Here is a 25,134-nt window from a genome sequence, read left to right as displayed (position 1 = left end):
CAAGTGGCACATTCTGTAATAAATTGCAGAGACAGTAGAAAGAAATCTTTAAACTTTTTTTTTTCTTTTTTGCAGGTGATAACCTGCCAAAATCTCAGATAATGGTGTTATTTAAAGGGGTTTGAGTAGACAACCAAATCTTATATGAATAGCATCCTTTATGAGTTTTAAAAGGCCTGGGGTTATAACTCGGTAGCAGGAGGTCCCGGATTTGACCCCCAGCACCAAAAGTAAAGTATACAGAAGCCAAAAAAGGTAAACAGAGGCTTTAGAAGTGTTTTATGTAACTTAATTTTGTTGCTTCTGTGACTATTTACTTAGATTTTATAATCTTGGGATTTCTTGTTTCTGTCTTTCAGAGGAATGGTTGGTATACCAACTTATTTTTGTACTTTTAGTATATCATAGGTTTGATGCTGACCTGTGTATGTGAGTTTGTATCTGCCTGTATAGCCAGACCCTTAATACCAAATTTTCTGCCTCACATTTATTTGGAAGTATTCTGACATTTTGGGATGTGTCTCAGTTAGTTTATTTGCTAACATCCCTAAAGCCACGTGGTCTTAGCATTATTTTAACCTTTGAGTATTGTGGCCATCAAAAAGTTTTGACTTTGATGAGGAATTAACTTTTTAACATTTCTCCAAAAATAATCCAGAAGCATCAAAAGAGCAAATTCATTCCAAGGGCATGTAGTGATGGCCAAGAGGGAAGTTAACATTAACTTGATAGTGTGACCTTAGAATAGAAATGAGGGAGGCCACAGAAATGAAGGAACCACAGTGACCTTGGGACCACTGCAGGTTCCTTCCTGCAAGGCCCAATAATGTTGACTACAATGAAACTTGATTTGTACTTGAAAAGATATTTTCTATGCTGTTGTCACCAAGTTCTTTTGAAGTTCTTTATCATTATTTTGAAGAGTTAATTCCTTATTTTTGTTTTATTTTTTACTTTGACACAGAAATCCCCTGCAAAGAAGCTGAGCCATGCAATTAGTAAATCTTTGGGGTGTGTGCCCTCCAGAGAACCCCCACATCCTGTTTTTCCTGAGCAACCAGAGAAACCACTTGACCTTGCACATATAGTGTAAGTATGCACCTGAATATGGACCCTTCTGAAATGGAGGTCTTGTGAAATTCCTTTGGATCAAAACCAAGAATCACCTAACACGAACATTGCCCTTTCTAGACGCCAAGCTCCAATTTCTTTAAATCACCATAAACATCTACATGGAAGCCTAGCTTCCTGATTCCTGAAGCCTAAGAAACAGCATTTTCAGAACAGGAATACCTAGAAGAGGAGTGTTTGTGCTATTGAGCTGAGTTGACTTTTGCTCTTTATATGTCCTGCCCTTAAATTAGTGATAGAAGTCACCTCTTCTCCTCAGCAGTAGTGCCCATAGGGACTTGAGTCAGTTTACATGACATGGAAATAAAAACCAACTTACTTTTCCCTTTTCAAATTGAGAGAAAATTAGGCGCTGTATGTGTATATAAGGCTGTTACACACACACAAACACACTCGCGCACGCACGCTAAATAAAGCAAAGCTACTGGGGAACAAAAAGTTTGAGAAATAAAGACCAGAGGTATGGAGGAAGAGAGACAGAAAAGCATAGGATTCAGTCTCTAAAATGATTTCTTCATTCTAAATTAAATGGTGATAGTAAGTATACTTTGCTCAATAAAGTTGGCAGGTTTGGGATCTTTAGTCTTCATCACGAGTATGGAAGATTCTCTGCTATAGTGAGCACTCATTATCTTTTACCTACCTGATGGAAGATGGTTTGACCAAATGAGCTGTTGGGGATATCAAATAATTTTTAAAATAATTTTAAATATCTTAAAAACTTTGGTATTTATTAAAATAATATATGCATGTAGATTAAAAATTCAGTAATACAGAACTGCTTGTTTTAACACAACACACCCTCCAACACTTGACCTTCCTTTGCCTGGGTTTTAGGTCTACCAGTAGTTACCTCTCTGTTTCTCTGTCTTACATGTATAAGACCATTTTTCTTGACCTACCAGTTTTAGATATTATTGAACTTCATCAAGGGTGTAAGGAATCAACCTCATTTATAAATAGATGCCATCCTAATCCTAACCCTAACTCATCCCAGTTTTTCATAATTGTATCACCATTTTTAAGTTGGCTTCCTTAGTGATTTTAAATAATATTCTTAAAACTCAATTTCTTTGAACTCCCTTCAACTTCTACTGCATAAACTGAGAAAATCAGTGTGTTTTATTTCTCTTTTTGCCTCCTAATCTGTCATCTATGCCATGATTTTCACTTTGCCAATATTGATAATAGTTCTGGTCTATAGCAAAGTGTTCCAAGATGTATAAACATAAAAGTTGAGAATCCAGTAACAGTGTTTATGGTTAACATCATTCATTACAATCAGATTCAAATTGAGAGAATTTGAGCTCACTGAGCTCTTCTGTGCCCCCACCAGATTCAACAGTGTATAGTCTTCTGGGTTCCTGGGGAGAAGAGTCAGAGATGGTCAGCTCAGGAGTGTGTTCTGTAAGTGTCTTCAACTCCACCTGGTCTCACCTAGACTAAATTTTACAGTTCAAGTATTTGGTAATCTGAATTATTCCCAAACCAAGAATATGGTTAGCAGGTCTCCCCCCCCCCCCCCCAAAAAAAAAGCAGTGATAGGTTCTTTTTTAGATTCTAATGAATTTTGGAACAGTTACTCCTAATTGGATTTGCTAGGTAACTTTTAAAATTCCTTTCAACTTTGATTTTGTATGTCTTATAGATTTTTGTTTTCCTACATTCACTACATGTCAGTGGTTTCCCATCTCAGCTGATTTTAAAACTCAGAGAGCTTTACAAAGTACACATTACTTCCATTCTGGGTCAATTTAATTATTATTCTGGGGTGGCCTGACAGTCTACCCCTAAAAGTTCCTTAGTGAGGCCAGTTGCGGTGGCACATGCCTCTAATCCCAGCAACTCGGGAGGCTGAGGCAGGAGGATCGTGAGTTCAAAGCCAGCTTCAGCAATTTATCGAGGCACTAAGCAACTCAGCGAGACCCTGTCACTAATAAAATAGAAAATAGGGCTAGGAATGTGGCTCAGTGGTCAAGTGCCCCTGAGTTCAATCCCAGGTCCCCCTCCCCACACCCCGTCAGTACTTATGGATCCTGAACCACTGAGATCACACTCTTCCTCTGAAAAAATGGGGTGTTATCTTCCCCTTAGAAAAGAGTGGGTGTTCTGAATAATTGTTTCTTAAACCTTTTCAGGTATAGGAAAGTGATTTTCCTATAATGTAAATTATATAAATGTGGTATGTAAATATGATATTTTATTTCTTCTAGCAATAGACCTGTGGATGTATCTCAGTGGTAAAACGTTCCAGATTCAATCCCCAGTACTAAAACAAACATGCATACTAATCTCCATGAGTTTTAACATCTATCTGGAATCTGCAGTCTTCTTAGATGCTCTAAAATCAGATATTTTCCACTTACAGAAATTCTCTTCAGATCATTGGAAGGTTTCCTTAAAAATTTCTACAGTAACAACTTGGACAGTACAACTTGAAATTGCCTTCTGTGGCATTTGTCACTTCAACATTAAGTTTTATTTTGTACCAGATAACTGGAGCAATAAATGTCTTCAAAAAAGGTCTGAAATAGTAGTTTTACTTGAAAGAATAGCATTATTGAGTTTAAATAATCCTCAGTTGTGTTTTGTTCTAAAAACTTTAACATTCGGGATTTCTTTAAAGTTCTTTATAATTTCTTCCTATGCTCTCTGACCAGTTTCAAGATTGTACTATTGTATCTCAAAGAACTATCCTACTCATTTTGAAGCTCTGAAAAATAATATAAATCACATATTTTTCCTGTTTACACAAAATAATTCTCTAACAAGATATGTTTACCTTCTTGGCTGGCCAGGGAAGTCTTTTGTGAAGAACAGCATTTACAGTGAAGCCAGAGTGTAGCCAGGAATTCACCTGCGGAAGGTGGTGGATGGGACACTCTGGCAGAGAGAGCAGGGACCAGAGCCATGTGGAGCCAGGGCCAGCTGTCAAGGAGAAGGACAGCTGCTAGGTGTTGACTTTAGCCTGAGTTAGGAGTCGTGGGGAGGGGAGGGGTATGGCAGACCTGCCACTTTAGAAAACCCCTGCCTGGCGAGGTGCAGTGCGCAGGCCTCTAATCCTAGCATTTTGGGAGATTGAGGCAGAAGGATTCCAAATTTGAGGCTAACCTGGGCAATTTAGTGAGACCTGTCTCAAAATTAAAAAAGGCTATGGATGTAGCTCACTGGTAATATGTTTCAGGTTCAATCCCCAGTGCAAAAACAGAAAAGAAAACCACTGCCCAGACCCTTGAAAGGGAAGAGGCCAGCTAGAGAATCTTCAAAGACCAGGTTAGGGACCATGGTGCTTTGAACTGTCATGGTGGCCATAGAGAGAGAAGGTTATAAACATGTAAGAAACCTTATGTGGTACCATTATTGCATACCAACAAATAAAATTAAAACCCCAATAGAAATTGGGGACAGAAATTGAAACTATGAGATAAAATATACATTAATGTTTCATTGTTGACATAGACTAGACATTTATTCAGACCCTCACATGTTTGAGATTGAAGTGTTGTTGATATTTATTTGGGACTCACAGTACTCTAGGCCCTTTGCTCACTTCTTCATATCCAGCATTTAACCCTCACAGCAACCTTTAGTTATAAATATCTCCACCAAATCCCTAGTGCCTTCAATGCTGCCCACTGCATGTTAGCTTCTTATACAGCATGAAGTGAAGTAAGGGTAGCAAGCCTGGTTCCTGTGGACAGGTGACTATGCCCTGCCCCTTTCTGTGTTTCTGCATTTTGTTTTTGTTTTTGTTTTCCCCTTCAGAGAGTCTTACATGTCCCTTCAGTTTCCTGAAGCCTCCACTAGATGTCAGGTACAATTCCTCCTGTTGATCTTTGGGGGAGTTGACAATATTGAGTAAATGAGGTTTGTCAAATAAATCTCAAGCCTTATCTTCAAAACAAAGATTTGAAGATTCTCCTACCAGCATACTAGTAACTAAGTCCAAGTCTCTAAGAGAAAAAATTAGTTGCTTCTTTTGGCCAGAATATTTTTATACAATTTCTGGTTCTTGACGTCTCTGATAGATTCTCTTCTGTTCTAATTCAAGCAATTTGTTGTTGCTTAGGATCTAATTATTTAACCACGTAGTTCTTAAACCTAATTTCTTTAATTAGAGGTTAGTCACCACTACATTTCAGTTTGTGGTTATTTAGTACTGAGAGAAAGCAAAACTTGCTGGTGTTGGCTTAGTGTCTATATTCTTAAATTCCAGAGAGAAAGAGCATGACCGTGTCCTGCCACATACACCTGGGATTCATCTAATTTCTTGACAGGGTTGCCAAAGTGTAGCCCTTAGGGTAAACCCAGCCTGTCATCTGTTTTTGTATGGCCCATGATCTAGGAGTGACTTTTATATTTTTAAGTGGTTCAAGATAAATAAAAGAATGGTAATATTTTGTGAAGTGAAAATTATATTAAATTGAAATGTCCCTGTTCATATCCAAAGCTTGATTGGGCCACAGCCACATTTACCCATTTATGTCTTGTTTGTAGCACTTTGGTACTACCTTGGCAGAACAGATTTGCTGCAGCTGAGACCGCATGCCTGCCCAAGCCTAAATATTTACTGTCTGGCTCTTTACAGGACAAGTTTGCTGACCTCTGCTCTTAAGAAAGAGTGCATAAAAACTGCACTTTCTGCTTCTTGATGTTCTTTTTTCCAAATGGTATTATATTTGGTTGGATGGTCCAGATTTTTTCCACTCAAGGGTGAAGGATAATTGATAATCTCTTAGGTTTCTTACTAGAACCAGACTGCCTGTTATTGAGAGAGCTCCTTTATTTGTTTCTTACTACCTTTGCATTCATAAATATATAGCATATTTGCACAGCTAAGCCAACCACTTTTTTCCATACCTTGCATCAAAACTTAATTAACCTAGACAGTTGAAAACTAATGTTATTTAAATTATACTACAATTATAAAATTATAACTAAAGCCATACTTTAATGTTGCTCTTATTAACTACTCTTCTGCTTAACACTGACTTGAACTCTATATATGTGCATTGCTTTGATTTGATCTAAAAAATATCTTTTTTTTCCCCACTACACCAACCTCATGGATTTTCTTTTTAAACTTTAGACAACTATGTTTTAAACACTTGTACTTTCCGTGTTTGTGAACTGGTTAGGATAGTACAATAAATCTGCCTATTTTATACTTGTCTTTCATGACTTTAAGTAGATCAGTGAAATTTACTAGATCAGGAAGCATGTAGAACCATTTGTAACCCTATGAATAGGGCTTACTTCTTGTTTATGTTGTGTTGAGTTAATAAAGCACATTTTTGTGTCACTTGTTTTAAGATGATGACTGAGTTTGGTGTTTGGAAGTACCTTTTGTGACAAGGACACTTCTAGCCAATTGTAATGTATCAAACCAAATGCTTCTTGGCAACTTTTTTTAAAAGTCAGACTTTTTCAAAGTTATTAACTGAGTTCAACTGTATTCACGAACAAATTGTCACATGTAAAATAAGTAAATAAAAATCTGTAAAAAATTGACAGATGTGGGTTGGGGTTCTGGCTCAGTGGCAGAGCACTTGCCTCGCACACATGTGGCACTAAGTTCGATCCTCAGCACCTCATAAAAACAACAAAATAAAGATATTGTGTCCATGTATGACAAAAAAATATTAAAAGAAAAATTGACAGATGTTATAGAACCTGTAATAATGATCAGTCTTCTACAAGTATTTATTGAAGGTGTTGTGAGCAGGGCTGTATGTATGGTGTGGGGACAGAGTCTCCTCTGAGGACACTGATGATTCTTTTATTAGATCACCAGATGAATCTGATATTACAGTCACTTAAGAAGAGTATCACATTCATTCTGGGTGTCTTGGTTTCTTGAGACTGAACCTATTTGGAAGATTATAATTTTGAGGTGTTTCTGACGATTTTGGCTCGTCTGTTATTAACTCTATTGTATTTTGCTATCATAAATTTGAAGCCCAATCAAATTGACTCAGACCTCTCAAAGCCCAATCCTAGGAGAGTAATTGTTTACAAGTGTCTGTGACTCTGCTCTGCTGAGCTTCACCATGCCCTTGAGATTTTCTCACCCTGTTTACCACCTACTTTAAACTCTTACTCTCACATGGCCTAAAGTCATCATCTCTTGGTTTTCCTTTTTTAAAAAATTGGATTAGAAAGCACAATATCTAAGTTTTTGTCCACTGTAAGTGAATAGTTCAGGAGTGCTAAGTGTCTCCACATTGTTAGGAAACAGATTTCTACAACTTTTTATTTTTCCAATTCTAAAACTATATCCCTATTAAAGAACAATGCCCTTTTTCCTCTCCCCCAGCCCAGGTAACTACCTTTCTAATTTCTGTTTCTATAAATTTGACTACTTCAGGTACCTCATATGAATGAAATCATATGGTATTTGTCTTTTTTTGTCATTTAGCAGAATGTCCTCTTAAGGTTCAACCATGTTTAGCACATTATAGGATTCCCTTTCTTTTTAAGGCCAAATAATATCCCATTGAATATTTATTATACATTCTGCGTATCCACTCATCTGTCAATGGGTGCTTGGCTTGTGTTGCTTTTGTGTTTTGGATCTTGTAGATAGTGCTGCTATGAAAATGGGTGGGCAGGTACCCTGCTTTTCATTCTTTTAGATTATGTGTTGAGAACTGGGATTGCTGGATCATATAGTAGTTCTATTCTTAATTTTCTGAGAAACCTCTGAATTTTTTTTTTCACACAGGTTGCACCATTTTACAATTCTTCTAGCAGTGCACAAGCCTTCATTTTCTCCACATGCTCACCAACACATTTTATGTAGTTGTGTTTATTTTTATAGTAACCATTGTAATGGGTTTGAAGTAATATTACAATTTTGATTTGTCTTTTTTCCCGCATCAGTTTTATTGAGGTCCAATTTATGTTCCATTATATTTACCCACTGTGACAATTAAATTATTTTTACTAAATTCATACAGTTTTGTATTCTTTACTGTCATCTAGTTTTAGAATATTTCCATCATTCAAAAGAGGCTCCTACCCTTTGTAATGAATCCCAGCTCCCATCTCCAGCCCAACACAAACAACATTAGACAGTAGTCCCCCATCTGTGGGGGAGGTGTCCCTTGATTAATGCCTGAAACTGGATAGTATCAAACTCTGTACTGTTTTTTTCCTGTATGTACAAACCTGATAGATTTTAATATATAATTGAGGCAAGTAAGAGATTAACAACAACTAACAGTAAAATAGATTATAACAAAATAATGTGATAAAAGTTGTTTAAAATGTATAATTTACTTATTTCTAGAAGTTTTCATTTAATATTTTCAGACCACAGGTAACTGAAACCTCAGAAGGCTTTCTGAATAGCGGGGATCACACCTGGTTCTTAGTCATCTTTTTTTTAATGTTTATTTTTTATCTGTAGTTGGACACAATACCTTTATTTTATTTATTTATTTTTATGTGGTGCTGAGGATCGAACCCAGTGCGGGAGTAAAATTATCAATATTTTCTCTTATGTAATGTATTTTTGTTAAGAAATCTTTGTCTAACCCAAAATAAAAAAGGTTTTCTCATAGAAGTTTTATATTTTTAACTCTTACATTTCAGTCTTGAATCAATTTTTGTGTTAGTTTTTTTTTATTTTACAAACTGTGAATTGAACCCAGAGGCATTTAACCATTGAGCTACATCCCGAACTTCCCCATCACCTTGCTAAGGGTCTTGCTTAGTGCCTTGATAAGTTGCTGAGGCTGACCCCAAACTTGAGATTCTCTGGCCTCAGCCTCCTGAGTTTCTGGGATTACAGGAATGTGCTACCTTACTCAGCTCTTGGGTTAGTTTTAAGATAATTTTTTGTTTGAGGTAAATGTCCAGGTTTCCTTTTTGATATGTGACTATCTAGTTGTCTAGGCACCATTTGTTGAAAAGATTGTCCTTTGCTCTGTTGAAAAGCCTTGTCAAAACAATCGACTGCAAATGTATGGTTTTATTTCTGGGCTCCCAGTTCTATTTTTTTTTTTTTTTTTAAATCTCTGGTGTTTCTCTGTTTTCATGCCAGCACCACATGGTCTTCATTACTATAACTTAATAGTAAGTCTTGAAATTTCATGTAAGTTCTTTTTTTGTGTGTGTGCTGGGGATTGAACTCAGGGGCACTCAACCACTGAGCCACATCCCAGCTCTACTTTCTATTTTATTTAGAGACAGGGTCTCACTGAGTTGCTTAGTGCCTCACTGTTGCTAAGGCTGGCTTTGAACTTGCTATCCTCCTGCCTCAACCTCCCAAGCTGTGTAAATTTTCTTCGTTTTCAAAATTCTTAGTTTTATTCCCCAACCCCAACCCCTTTTTTTATTTCCATGTAAATTTTAGGTTATGCCTATCAATTGTAATGAAGTCTGCTGGAATTTTTTTTAAATGTTTATTTTTTAGTTGTACACAACAACTTTAGTTTTGTTAATTATTTTTATGTGGTCCTGAGGATTGAACCCAGGGCCTTGCACGTGCTAAGCGAGTGCTCTACCGCTGAGCCACAACCCCAACCCCTCTGCTGGAATTTTGACAGGGATTTTCACTGAGCCTACTAATCAGTCTTCTTTCTCCTCATACTCCACCTTCCTTCTCCCTCATTTTTTTGGTACTTGTTTGTTCTTTGTTTTGTCTTATTGTCTTCTGTGTTTGCTTTTGAGTAGCTAATCCTGTCTTAGACACAGTCATCTTAACTACAACCCTGAATATATTCCCTGTGATTCAGTCTCCTTTTTATATTCTGCTTTAAAGATAATAATGTTAATTTAAAATCTTTTTGAGGTCTTTCAAAGATGTGCCTCTTTGTATGAACTTAATATACAAGTTAACTGTTTCTAAAAGCATGTTAGATAGGCTAGGGATGTGGCTCAAGTGGTATCGCACTCACCTGGCATGCACAAGGCGCTGGGTTCGATCCTCAACACCACATAAAGATAAAATAAAGATATTGTGTCCACGTAAAAACTAAAAAATAGGGCTGGGGATGTGACTCAAGCGGTAGCGCACTTGCCTGGCATGCGTGCGGCTCAGGTTCGATCCTCAGCACCACATACAAACAAAGATGTTGTGTCCGCTGAAAACTAAAAAATAAATATTAAAAAAATAAAAAATAAATATTACAAAAGCATATGTTAGATATATGTAAAGAATATTTAGAAGTATTAATTATTAATTAATTATTAATTATAAGCTAAGTGCCCTTTTGTTTTCCTGGTTTATTCCCACCTAGGGCTTTGGTATCCACTGTTAACATTAACCATCAGCTTCTTAAGCAGGTGGGATTGTATACCCTTAGTGCCTGGAAAATCCCAGCAGTTTATGGGCCTCTACTCACTTGTGCTCTGGAGTAAGAGAATAATTGTAAATTCTAGCTGAAGACCACATTAGAGTACCTTGCTTGTTTATTCAGTATGCCTTTACTCATCTTCCTGAAGCCTTGGAAGGCAATCAAATAGAGGTTACTATATTATAAAAGTCTTTTTTTTTTTTTTTAATGATCCTCTGGAGAGAAGCCTTCTTTAACTTCTTGAAATAATCCTGGAAGTCAACATAAGGTCATAATAAGGCATCTTCTCCTTTGGTATACAGTGGCTCTTCTCATTTATCTTTTTCCTTTTGGATAGCATTAGGGAAATAACTGTAAGAATAAAATTAGAAACATTAATTTTAATCATGAATTTAAGGAAATATTTTGTTAAATTATATTGAATAATCTTCCTCCTTGGTTTTTCACTTTTTTAGTAAAATGCTTTTTGGAATTTAAGGGACTTCTTTTTTCTCATTAGTCATTTCTTCCAAGCTGCCACCACCTCATGTTTAATTCTGTGTAAATCCAGCTGTTACTTTCCGTTCATTTCCTATGTCCAGATTATCACAACTTCATTGTGATATTTAACATATTAATCTTGAAAAATTTGTTAAACTGCTATTGATTTATCTTTGTGACTTTAGCCCTTCAAAAAACTTAAAAATCTAAAATTGATATATTATATAGGAGGATAAAAAAGGTACCCTCAAGCCAGGAGTGGTGGTGCACACCTCTAATCTCAGCAGCTCGGGAGGCTGAGGCAGGAGGATCGAAAGTTCAAAGCCAGCCTTAGCAAAAGCGAGGTGCTAAGCAATTCAGTGAGACCCTGTCTCTAAATAAAATACAAAATAGGGATGGGGATATGGCTCAGTGGTTGAGTGACCCTGAGTTCAATCCCTGATACCTCCCAAAAAAATGTACCCTCAAAATTGAGCCAGCATGAATTTAATGCATGAAACCAATTTATACTAATGTTATAACATATTCATTTTGCACATAAAATGAATAAATACAAAGGAATGGTGTGGTGCTGCATAAAATAATACATTTTAAGTATTCTTCATGTTTCCATAAGATTTAGGACATTATTATGTCCTGTTTATCTGATTGTAAGGGCATCCTGATTTATAGGCTGATTATCTCAAATTCCCTCTCACATTTGCCAAGTTGTTGGGTAGGAAACATAAATATTTTATTCTTGACCCTTTGAGGAAATCAGCAATCGGAACATACCATAATTAACTATAAATAGCAAAGGCCTAAAAGAGAGCTTCCTAACCACAAGCCCATCATAACATGGATTTGAAACTTTTAACCCCCAAATCGCAGCTCAAATCAAGTTTAAAGCTCTTCTTTTTGGGTATCATTCCCAGAAGCCTGTTGGAAGCAAACAGAAATCTTCTAGGGAGAAGGGCCTTTAAAAGCCCGAGCTTCAAGTAGTGTCCACAGATAAAGTTCCAAGGAACTCAAGACTCCCCAAAATACAGAAAAAGTATGATGGCATGAGTAGGAATTAAGAGAAGTAATATAAAAAAGTTGCATAAAGAGTTTGAATTGTCAAATACAGAACTTATGTATGTATTATGTATCTTTTTAAAAAAGAATAGGAATATGTTTAAAATGTAAACTATTATGAAGAAACAAGACAATAAAAATTCCCCCAAAAATTTGAAGAGGAAACAAATCAAACTTTTAGGAATTGGGTGGGGACGGGAGGAATCACAGACCTCAGTAGTATAAGGTAAATATTAAAATAAACATAGATCGAGAGAAAATTAGTGAACTTGAAAGATAAATCCAAACAAGTTATTCAGAATGCAGTACACAGAGACAAAGAGATAAAAATTATGGTGTACAAGGGAAAGTTGTAACACATAGGTGCCGCAGTCTGGCTGGGCAGGATTCAGGAGCCACTTGTCAAAAGAAACGAACTTTATTTTTAGAACCACACACGCCAAACAAAACAGCTCCTCAGGAAAACATTCAGAGCCCAACTGCCACCACCGGCTTCCCACAAGCCCCTCTCCCTCCCCCACTCCTCCTGCTCTTGAGGCCATTGGCTGGGTCGCTTGGGCGGAGCCAAAAAAGTCCCCCAATGAGCAGCTCCATGGTCTGAAAGGGCAGGGAAACAGCCCAATGAGCATCACCGCAGAGGAGCCAATCAGTTGGCAGCTAGAAGTTGCTGGGGCTGCTGTGAGCCAATCATCAGCTGGCAGCTGGAAGTTTTCTGGGGCCCCTTGGCTGTGGCTCTCAACACATAGGTAATTGGAATTCCAGAAAGACAAAATTTAAAAATTAGAGGCAAGGCAAAAAAATAATGAGTGTGAATTGTCCCAAATTGGTGGCAGATGTCAATGAATTCCAACTGAGACTTTTAAAGGAAAAGCCATCCCTGTGGTAAAGCTAGAGGACAACAGAAAAATCAATACCTTTTATAATTGCACAAAGATAGCATAGGAATAGATATAATAAAACACATGTAAGACTACAAGGCACTGCTAAAAGAGAAGTTAAAAGACACAAATAAATAAGGAGATAGTATGTTTTTAAGTCAGAAGGCCAGTGATATACCAGGCATCCAGAACAGATCATCTTTAACAACTTTCTCATCTCCATGTCAAAATTATTTTTTAGTAATTATGAAATGAGAAAAATAATTACTGGTTTCTGCTTTTGTCTTTATTCTGTTTTTTAGAGTTTTCTAAGAAATTCAGCAGATATTTATTGAGCACTTACTATGTTCCAGGCACCACTCAGAGAAAAACAGATAAAAAAACTTTGCTTTCATGGATCTTGTTTTCTAGTGGAGGGAGAAGACACAAATGATAAATAGTAAAGCATAGAGGACTTCAGAAAGTCACGAAGTATCCTTGAGAAGACTAATACAGGAAAAGAGGGGTTAGAAGTACTGCAGGTGGAGGAGTCCCAGTTTTTAATAATTTACATTTAAACGTTAAAGAAAGGTGATATTTGAGCACAGGCTGTGAGGAGATGATGGGATGGCCCTTGAGGGTATCTGGAGGAAGAGCATTTTTTAAAATTGCTTTTATTTTTTAAATACATGAGAGCAAAATGCGTCACAATTCTTACTACACATATAGAACACAGTTTTCCTATTTCTGTTTGTATATAAAGTACATTCACACAAATTCATGTCTTTATACATGTACTTTGGATAATGATGTCTATCACATTCCACCATTATTGCTAACCCCCTACCAGTTCCCTTCCCCTCCCACTCCTCTGCCTTATCTAGAGTTTGTCTATTCCTCCCATGATCCCTCTCCCTACCCCATTATGAGTCATTCACCTTATATCAGAGAAAACATTTGCCATTTGTTTTTTGGGAATTGGCTAACTTCACTTAGCATTATCTTCTCCAACTGCATCCATTTACCTGCAAATGCCAGGATTTTATTCTCTTTTATTGCTGAGTAACATTCCATTGTGTATATATGCCACATGTTTTTAATCCATTCATCTACTGAAGGGCATCTAGGTTGGTTCCACAGTTTATCTATTGTGAATTGTGCTGAAGAGGATATTCAATCAATCAACAAATATATGAAAAGATGTGCATCATCTGTAGCAATTAGAGAAATGCAAATCAAAACTACTAAGATACCATCTCACTCTAGTCAGAATGGTAGCTATTATGAAGACAAACAATAATAAATATTGGCGAGGATGTGGGAGAAAAGACACATTTATACATTGCTGGTGGGACTGCAAATTGGTGCAGCCAATATGGAAAGCAGTATTGAGATTCCTTGGAAAACTTGGAATTCCACCATTTGACCCATCTATCCCTCTCCTCGGTCTATACCCAGAGGACTTAAAACAGCATACTACAGGGACACAGCCACATCAATGTTTACAGCAGCGCAATTCACAATAGCTAAACTGAGGAAGAACATTCTTGCAGAAGAAACAGGTTTTACAAAGCCCTGCTGTGGAGGAATACCTGGCATGTTCAAGGAACACCAAGAAATCTGGTGTAGAGGAAATTAAATAAGCAAAGGGGACATAAAATCAAAGATGTTATAAGAGATCCGCATCATAAGTTCTTATAGGCCATTGTAAGAACTGAGAAGAGGTAGCATTTGGACAGTTTTGACTTTTCTCACTTCCGTTTAAAAGGAGGGTCTTTATGGAATAGACAGAGGAGGGATATGACGGAAGGAAGGAAATTAATTAGTTTTGAAAGACCTAGGGTCAGGATGGAAGGAAGGAAACTAGTTAGACAGTTTTGAAGAAATCCAGCTGAGGGGTGAACATGAGTGGATGCCAGGATAGCAATAGAAGTAACAAGAAGTGACCAAATACATGATCAATGGATGTATTTGTTCCAACAGGTTTACTGACAGGTTGGACATGAAGTTAGGGAAAGAGCAGTATGAACAGTGGCAAGGACAGAGAAGAGGATTATTATAGGTACAGCCAATTTGAATTGTATCAGAAGAGCTCCACTATGGACATGTTGAATTATTTTTGACACGCAACGAGAAATATCAAGTAGGCAGTTGATGTAAGTCTGTGTGTGTGTGTGCTTGAAAGTATAAATTTAGGAATTGGCAAGTTATAGATTTTTAGGTAGAGAAGAGAAAGTACACAGGGATCAAACCCCCTGTTTCTTATTCTTTAGATGATTATTTATTTAATTGATTTTTGAAAAAATTTTCTAATACACATAGTTAAGGCAATTTTGAAAATTTCCAAACACATGAGACTTTTTTAGTATTCTTTGATGCTCTCTGATACTATTGAATGTTGGTTGGAGTGGTACTCTGTAAGATAATGATTCTTCAGTAGAGTTGTGATTTCTTTCAGGGCCAAGTATCTGAATAGTTTTCCTAATTATCCCCTGTGTGTTTAAATATAGTATCAAATTGCTGAGTGTGTGTTTCTCCACATGCACATTGCATTGAAATTATTGACTATTTGTTAAAAATAAAAATACTTTAAAAGACGATAGGTGAAAGTGCCAGCTGGCCTGATGTCATGGAAGAGGCTGTGTGAATAATCATGTGCTGCTCAGAACCTCAAGGACCTTAGGAAATTGAGTCATGAAACTGAAACCTGTATTTTATAAGTGGAATGCAAGGGTCACTCTGAAGAATATTGCCATCTTAATTTTAAGTTTTTGAGTCTCTGGACAGGACATGAGGTGTCTTTCCATTTACTTAGACTTTTTGTCTTTCATAATGTTTTTAACATTTTGATTAAATTCATTTCTAGGTATTTTATTCCTTTTCATGCTATTGTAAATGACATTGTTTTCTTACATTTTATTTTCAGCTTTTTCATCACTGATATGTAGAAATACAACTTATTTTTTTGTGTATTGATCTTAACGTCCTGAGTTTACCTCTAATAATTCTTTTTGTGTGGAATCTTTAGGATTTTCCACGTGAAATTATGTTATCTACTAATAGAGATAGTTTTACTTCTTCCTTTACAATATGGATATCTTTATTTTTCTTGTCTAATTATTGTGGTGCATCCTCACTCTTGAATGATCATTTGACTGGATTTAGAATCCAGCCAAAAGTTGTTTCCCTTCGTCCTTTGAGGATCTCACTCTTCTGTTAACTCGTAAACTGTTTTGCTGAAGACAGTCTGATTCTTCTTCCTTTCTGTTGAATGTTTCATATTTTGCTGGTAACTTTTTTAGGATTTTCTTCATAGAATTGGTAATCTGGGGTTTTACCATACTCTATCTGGATATAAGCTGTTTAAGTTTTTATGTAATTGAATTTTTTACTTTTTTAATATCCAAGTTTCTTAGTCTCTGGGATCTTTGGATTCTTCGAAATTCCAAGATGTAGACTTTAAAATTATTGGATCTGTCTCTCATGTTTCCTAACTTTTTTTTTTTTTTTTTTTTTGGTAGTTTCATCCTCTGTCAGTCTTTAGGTGGTTCAGTTTTGTTTTTTTTTTTTTAAGTCCATTTGTGGACTTTTTAAAAACTCAATAATTGTGACTTTCACTTTTAAAGTCTCTAATTGGTCATTTTATGCTCTTATTCTAATATCTAGGGTCCACAGGATAGTTAATATACTCATTTTAAAGACCCATTCAGATGCTGTTTTGGGAAGGGGGGAGGGGCAGGATTTAAGATCTTCCAGTCCCATGGTGGCCTGTCCTCCTGTGTGTGGCTGATGCCAGCTAGAGGCAGCCTGGCCCAGCACCATGGCTTCCTTTTTATCTTCTTTCATGTTGGACATACCTTTCTTTTCTTTTCTTTTTTTAGTTGTTGAGGGACACACAATGTCTTTGTTTATTAATTTATTTATTTTGTGGTGCTGAGAATCGGACCAGTGCCTCACATATGCTAAGTAAGCACTCTGCCACTGAGCTAAAGCCCCAACCCCCCTTTTTTTCTTTTAAAGAGAGTTTATTTTTGTTTGTATTCTACTTATGCATGCATCCATTTATTTTTATATGTTTAAATCAGTTTTCTTTGGTAGAGGAGGCTGAATTCCCAGCATGTGCACAGCCTATCACCTTGAACCAGGAGTTCCTAGAATACTTCTGCAGCTGATTTATAGTTTACTCTCATAGATAGCATTGTCTCCCAATGGCTCTGAGGCTTTGGATTTTGTTTGTTTGTTTGTTTATAGTACCTGGGACTTGAACCCCAGGGGTGCTCTATTGCTGAATACATCCCCAAACCTTTCTACTTCTGATTGTGTGACAGGGCCTCACTATGTTGCTAAGACTGGCCTTTTTATTTTCCTCAGCCTCCTGAGTACCTGGGATTACAGGCCTGTGCCACCACACCCAGCGTTGATACATGTTTTAATGAAATGCAGGATGGTTCTTCCCCCCCTGGCAAATTCCCTAATACATGATGATGTTTAAAATTGCTTTTAGATTCTTTTGGCCCAGAAATTAAATACCAAGGCTGACTTAACAGGCAGTTTCGGCCTGAGATGTTCAGTATACATGAGCAGTTCTGCCGCACCCGGTGTTCAGGTGTTGTGTTCTACTGGAGGATCATTTAGTCTTCAAGACTCCTCTCACTCAAGAATTTTTGCCATTCTGAATGTCCTGTCTGTCTGCTCGCCTTTGGATTCCCTGTCTGGGCATTTGTCCCATTTAAAATTCAGTTTAGGGGCTGGGGATGTGGCTCTAGTGGTAGCGCACTCGCCTAGCATGCATGAGGCACTGGGTTCGATTCTCAGCACCACATAAAAATAAAATAAAGATATAAAAAAATTTAAAAAAAAATAAAATTCAGTTTAGGTGAGCCCTTCCCCATGGGCACTTTGGGGGTTTCAGCTGATGTGTTGTTCAAAGTAGAAGAGAGCAGTAAGTAAAATCAGAAAAATCTCAGATGTGAAAGGGACTTACTCGCTGTTGAATGGATAGTTCTTGAGCACCCACTGTGTTCCAGTCATGGTCTTAAATACACAGTGTGAACACAGTGAACACAGAGCTAGAACAAACCCTGTGGCTCCTGCTCTTGAATAAAATCAATCAACAAACAACATTAGTTCTATGTGATTGCAAATTTGATAAGTACTATAAAAGAAGGCAACAGGATACTAAGAATATAGCAGGAGATTCTCATTTAAATTTCATAGTCAGGAAAGGACTTCACATAGTTTTAAAATAAGCAGTGGAATATTTTATTCATCTGAAATCTGAGGTAGAGCTTCTTACTGAATCAAAGTGGTGCCTCACGGCATTGTTCTGCCCTTTCTGTCCACCCTGGTTACTGAGTCCCCCCCCCCCCCCCCCCGCCATCCCAGGGCAACATGTGAAGATCCTTGCTTTAGAACCAGCCCCCTCACCTCACCGACAAACAGTTGAGGCACAAAAGATGCATTGTCCCACGTCACACAGGTCTCATCATCCGCTTAGTGCCAGAGTCGGAACGTGAACCTGTTTCTCCAAAGATTGTGTTCTTTCATCTCTTTGCTGCTCCTTTTTCTCTTGATGCACTTTTATTATAAAATTATGGTATTTCAGGGGCTGGGATTGCTCAGCGGTAGAGCACTCGCCTAACACGTGCAAGGCCCTGGGTTTGATCCTCAGCACCACGTAAAAATAAATGAATAAAATAAAGATATTGTGCCCAGTGTAGTTCTTTTTTTCCCCATGAAGTTAATTTTACCTATTGTTCAAATGCCCTTCATATTCTGAACTATGTCCTTCTTAGAACTTGAAGTCTTGAAGGATATTATTCGCTATTTGTTTTATATTTCTGAAATAATAAATCAACTCTTTCATTCTAGTATGTGTATTCACTTTATCTTTTAGGCATTTTTTTACATCAAAGTGTTTAAATTAAAATCAGTGTTAGTGCTCTGATTTTTCTCACTTCTTTGTTTATCTAAGTAAATAATAGAATTCTTTCCCAGGTATTTAGATGGTTAGTGTGGGATTTGTCTTGATTAGCTCTGTTTTTGGTGGAAGTGCTTTTATATACTTTATTATTTTGTTTTATTGTGGTGGAAAAGTCCAGAATGTAAGTCCTGTGTTTGAATAGAGTTTTTACCTGGGACACTTAGAAAGCTAAGGATGTGGTGAAAATCAAGATGAGCACAGAGGAGGATGGACAGCTTGGGGCAGAAAGACACGCCAGCCCAGAAGAGTAAGATGCGCATTAATAACAACAGAATTCTTCTCTGGACACCAGCAAACCAATAGAAAGGTGTGACAATACTCAAGTGACTCGAGACAAGTGTGGGCTGAAATGTGAAGGAGGCAGAAACTAGGCACAGGGGTTTTAAGAGCTGTGGATGAGATGAAAGAACAAGAGACCACAGGATAAGTCTGAGTGGCAGGGACGGTCTCATCAGATCGTCCTGCTAGAGGTGCCTCCTGAAGCTTGCTCAGCAGCTCACGCTGTTGGGCTCTTGTGTTTCAGCTGCCCTCTTGACGAGCTGCCTTTATGAATTAGGGAGCTCTTTGCTTCAAAGGGTTAGATAGACACTGCTGTCCTATTTTTTCGTCCTGCTTGTGTTCCTATTAACTTCTCTTCAGCCAAACAATAAAAAATTAAGCCTTGCTCTTCTGCCAGTAGCTACCTCCCTAGGTGGATTGGCAGATGCAGTCTGCAGGTGACTACTACTACTACTACTACTTTTTATTTTATTTTATTTTTTTAGTTGTAGATGGACACAATACCTTTATTTTCTTTATTTTTATTTTTTTATTTTTAATATGGTGCTGAGGATTGAACCCAGTGCCTCCCTCTTGTGAGGCAAGTGTTCTACCACTGAGCTACAACCCCAGCCCCTGCACACGACTTCTTATCCCCCAGTTGGCAAAGAAGAAAGGACCTTGGGGAGGTCCTTTAAGTCCCCATCAGGATACATTTGCTGACTGAGTTCACTGAGTCACTGAATGGCAAGACTTGGATTCTGTTGCAGGTGAGTGTTTCCTTTTTAAACTCCATTGAGTAGCACCTGTGCGCTGCACTGCCTTCCTGTTTGTTGGCTGCATTTGCCTCCTGCATGGGCTTGCTAGCACAGTGCAGACCTGTGTTTCAGACCTGTTCTCCCAAGGTGCTCTGTGAAGTAAACTACCTCAGCGTGTGATTGCTGTTTCCTCAGGGACAGTAGCAGTGTAGTGAGGTAGATGCCAGGTGCATGCAGAAGGAAGCAGCGTTTGCTACAGAACACAGTGGTTGCAGTTTTTCCTTTTCCTTGCCGTTTTATGTTTTTGCTCCTTAGCTGCTGTGTTGAAGATACTCGTGTTCATTTTTTGATAAGGTGCTAAAGCCCCTGGAACTTTCCAGGGAGTCACTGTATAAGGAACAGCCCACTCTATCCTCCCTGTCTAGTAGAAATACTTAAGAGTCAGCCTGTTTTCTGTAGCAATGTATTTGTTTCTATTTTTGAAAACAGATTTCAGTAGTGACTATGTAAATAGATCGGGAAATGACATTGCATGACAGGTGTCTCTAACTTCTCTGGGAGCAGCAACTTGTGGAATCATTTAAGTTTTCTTAAATACAGAAGTAGACATCTATATAAAGTAGTATGGACTGCCTCTCTAAGTTTAATGAACAAGGAGAATAAGGAAGAGGAGATACATTGTTGAAAGGTTTTGAAAATAAAATAGTACATTTCTGTTCATTTGGATATCTGTTTTGTAAGATCCTTGTCTGATTTTTCAACATATTGAACTCATATTAATCTGAGCAATACTATTAAATAGTTAATTTACTGATCATTGTGTCATCTTACAATTCTGTCCTTTTCTAGAGCTAGAGAAAGATACCTGGGTTCCTCTGCAAATATTTAGACCCTGTTTAGTGGTGAAAGTTTAAGAATTCATTTGTGGTAAACCTTTTCTTCCTAAAAAAAATCTCATTAAATAAGGCCCATACCACAAATAGCTATGTCAAATTGCTATAAACGTGTCTGGTGAAAGGCTTTTTTTTGTTGTTTGGTTTTTGTTTCTTTATATTAACAAGTTAATTGTAACCTGTTCAGACTAGTAGTTCATTTTGGAAATTTTGCATTTTTCTTTGTTAATTATTATGAAAGACCAATAGAGTAAAATGTACTTGCTAAAAGTCAGAGAAACCTCATTGTAAATATGTAGCATGATATTTATGCTGCATTCACAGTAGCAATAGTTATTTTTTAACCTTTGACTTTCCCAAAAGATGGTTTGCCTTATTTGTTTAACTTCTTGCTTCAGTAGGTAAACGTGGAACCTGCCTTGACAATAGGAGGTAATTTGCCATTGCACAGAAGAAAACTTCACTCTAGTCTAGGAAGAAGAGGTGCTCTGCACTTGACCTAACTGTTGCTCCAGTCAGAGTGCTCTTTGAGGGAAGGATGAATCGTAGCAATAAAAGGAATTTAGAATCTGCCCTCCTTAATATTTCACCAATAAAATCAACATTATAAATCACTATAAATCCTATGTGTCCTCTTCATCATAATCAATAAGCTGGCTTGAGTAGTCAAATATGTTGTTTTCAAATATATTTTGGTTACATTTGGGGTCCATGAATAGGTCTATTAAATTTTGAAGAAAAACAAACACATCCTGAAGCCTTATGCAGCAGAAATATCTGTGTCCTGAATGCTGCCAACTTTTGAGGAAAGTTAATCTAAGTGAACATTTTTTGTTGATTTGGTCTGCAGCTTTCCTTTTCTCTGGGAGAAGAGGTCAAGTTGGGCTCAAATGAAGCAAGAACAGTTTGCTGGAGAGGTTCACAGGTCTCTCTGGAGACCTGATCCTCTTCCAATCTCAATGTGTTGTTCTTTAACCCACCAAGGCCCAAAATTGTCATATATTATACTGAGCTTAAATATCTATTGTTGCTGTGACAATTATGAAAATGATTGGATTATAAACTTTTTGAGAGCAAGGACAGTCTTCAACTTGTTTAATTTTGTTTTTTCCCCAAAGCTAGCAGTACTAGTTGTGATAAGCATGGATTGTTGTTTGTGTTTTGAGGCTCTTATTTATTTAAAGGGAGCTTATAATCAGAGGAGTTTCCTGTAGATGCTGACATTTCAGCATCTGCCACAGAGGGTAGTTCAGAGTAATTGCCTGGGTTGATGGTGGAGCTGTGGGATATTGGGCAGAAACATTCTTGTTAAGCATGAACAGCTGTGAGCCCTATTAGACACTGACCCAAAACAAGAGCTTGGCAAAGGTAACAGCAAGTGTCCTAATGAAATTCCAGTATCCTGGAAGCCACCCACCCCCCTACCCTTTGTGAAATTTGTTATGGATTTAGTTATCAGTTATGATACTTAATTCTTCCTGTTTTTTTTTTTTTTCCTTAGTGACTTCAAGTTAGATTTCAAGCCAGTCATCCTAAATTAGGGCAGTTTTTCTCAAATTGAGAATGTATTGTTCCCCTGAGAACTCTGATCTGAAAAATTTGGTTAATACAGAGATGCCTGAATTAGGGGGGTGGATCTATGGATTAGATCCCTTCTATGGCTTTAGAACCAGATAAAAATTGGTTCCAGTACTGGTCCTACCATATAATCTTGAACACATTGATTATCCTCTTTCATTTTCATTTCCTTATTTGTGAAATAGAAATCCCACCATGAGTAGCAGCAGGAATTCAGATGTGTGTCTGAAGGGCCTTACTGAGCACAGATGCATTGCTCATGCTCCACAGATGCAGACATTACTTCCAGCTCTCCCCAGGGTTCTCCAAGTGAAGAAATATATGCAGATAACACAACTCTCTTCACTGTTACCTTCATAGGACTTTTCATATTCTTTTATTGTATTCATCTTTGATTATATCAAATGAAATAACTAGACTAAGTCATAATGTTTTTAAATGTTTTGCATGATTTTGATTGTAAATTATTGTCAAGTATGATTTGATCCGAAAATCATCATATATTACACTGAGCTTAAGTATCTATTGTTGCTGTGACAATTATGAAAATGATTGGACAAAAACTTCTTTTTTATTTTATTTTTTTGTAGTTGTAGATGGACAGAATACCTTTATTTTATTTGTTTATTTTTATGTGATATTGAGGATTGAACCCAGTGCCTCATGCATGCTAGGCAAATGCTCTACCAGTGAGCCCCAGCCCCAGCTTCAGGACTGTAAACTTCTTGAGGGCAATGACAGTCTTCAACTTGTTTTATTTTGTGTTTTCTCCAAAGCTAGCAGTGCTAGGTGTGATAAGCATAGATTTTTGTTTGTGTTTTGAGGCTCATATTTATTTAAATGGAGCTTATAATCATAGGAGTTTCCTGGAGATGCTGAAGTTTCAGGAGCTGTTTTTCTGATAAGAGATGTGAGAATTTTGGCAAGTCTGTGAAGAAGGACATTCCAGGAAGGGGACCTGGGAGAAGAGCTCAAGGCAGGGGCTCAAATGAAGCAAGAACAGTTTGCTGGAGAGATGGGCTGGAGTGGTTCACTGGGTAAAAGAATGAGGAAGTCTATAATTGTGGGCTTTGCATTTATTTTATTTTGAAGTATGATAAAATCTGCTACATGACTTAAAAGTGTGATCCAAGTGAATCAGGAAGACAGTCTTAACATGGGGGGCTAGAGTTGTGTTTCAGTGGTAAAGCATTTGCCTCGCACACATGAGCTACTGGGTTCGATCCTCAGCACCACAAAAATAAATAAATAAAGATATTGTGTTCATCTACAACTAAAAAATATTTTTAAAAAAACCAGTAACATGGCGGGGGGCTGAGGTTGTGGCTCAGCGGTAGAGTACTTGCCTACCATGTGTGAGGCCCTGGGTTCAATCCTCAGCACCATATGAAAATAAATAATTAAAATAAAAGGTATTGTGTCCAACTACAACCAAAAAAATAAATATTAAAAAAAAAAAAGGTAATGGGGGCTAGGATTGTAGCTTAATGGTAGCACACTTCCCTAGCATGTATGAGGCACTGGGTTCGATTCTTAGCACTGCATATAAATGAGTAAAATAAAGGTCCATCAACAACTAAAAATATATATAAATAAATAAAATTTTTTAAAAGTATCATAGGTATCTAGATTCTAGTCAAAATAGCTGGCTATAAAAAAATGTAATGAGATTAAATGTATTAACTACATGGTTACCCCCTATGAAAAGCATTATTGTGGGGAGTACAAAAAAGAAGTAATCACAAAAATGAAAGCATTGGGGCATAATAAAATCTGTTTCTATGTTACACTAACAGTAATAAACAGACCAAAAATCTGCCAAGAATGCCCAAGTACACGGCTGGCAGACAGCTGTCCAGGTGAGAGTGAATTGCAGGACAGTAACCCATCTCTACAACTAAAAATATGCTCTGGTGGAAAGAGCAAGCTAATGTGCAAACCATTTAAAATGTGAAGGGCAGGGGTAACAGCTGAAATCCCCTGGCCTCCTACAGAAGAGGTTCTGTCTACGGGCCTCAGGCGAAGGGCTAGCTCTGACAGGTGCCCAAGATCTCGCCCCAACCCCAGGCTTCAGAGTGGGCTTTGTGCATTTATTCCTTTGCCCATTTTCATGTAGAAGTCTTGCTTAAACAACATTGATAACATACGTTCACATTCTTGGTTAGAGTCTTATGCAGACAGTGCCTGCCCCTGGATCTAAATCAACTCAGAAAGCCAAAGCAAGTCACAACACTTGCTATTGGTCCTGTGCCCAGTGTTAAGCTTGCATTTCTTTTTAAGTCAGCAGTCTGACTGATATAATAGTTAACTTGTTCATTAAATGAATATATGCTGTTAGACTGAGATTAAGAACCTAGAAAATCTTTGAAGTTATGATTAGATTTTAAAGTCATCCTAATAAACTGGAAACATGTTTTTGAAGGAAACAATTTATTCTGGCTTATCTAGTTTTCCTTGGGGCAGCCTGGCAATAATTAAAAATGAGAGCTCATACAAGTTGATTTGAATGTGGATAGGCATTTATAATACAGTATTTTAATGGTGTGATGGGGAAAAAATAAATCACCAAAAACTATACTCTATGACTGTTATTGTTTTACCTTTCTATGGAAAGGTTACAAGAATTATTATTGTGCTGCCAATTTTAATTTATAAACTTAAGTAAACAGCCTTAAGGTTTTTCCCGAAGTGACTCTATTATCATGACTGACAACACACTCTGGAGCCTCACTGCCTTGGTTCGATACTAGTTATTCCATAATTTGGCCTTGTGACCACAAGAACATTACTTCTCTCCATGCCTCAGTTTCTCCATCTGTAAAATAAGAATAATGGTTT

General features: G+C 37.3%; 1 protein-coding gene across 8 annotated transcripts in view; it reads left to right on the top strand.

Moving 5' to 3' along the window:
* Positions 1 to 25,134, top strand: part of Dtnb (dystrobrevin beta) — a 229,598-nt gene that overhangs the window by 125,068 nt on the left and 79,396 nt on the right. For all 8 annotated transcript variants that reach the window (XM_071601406.1, XM_071601405.1, XM_071601403.1 and 5 more), the window contains one exon: positions 965 to 1,089. In XM_071601406.1, coding sequence (XP_071457507.1) covers positions 965 to 1,089 — 125 coding nt within the window. The remainder of the gene's footprint in view (positions 1 to 964; positions 1,090 to 25,134) is intronic.

This window comes from Marmota flaviventris, chromosome 14, assembly GCF_047511675.1.
Source record: "Marmota flaviventris isolate mMarFla1 chromosome 14, mMarFla1.hap1, whole genome shotgun sequence".
Lineage (NCBI taxonomy): Eukaryota > Metazoa > Chordata > Mammalia > Rodentia > Sciuridae > Marmota > Marmota flaviventris.
This window is presented reverse-complemented; position numbering and strand designations above follow the sequence as displayed.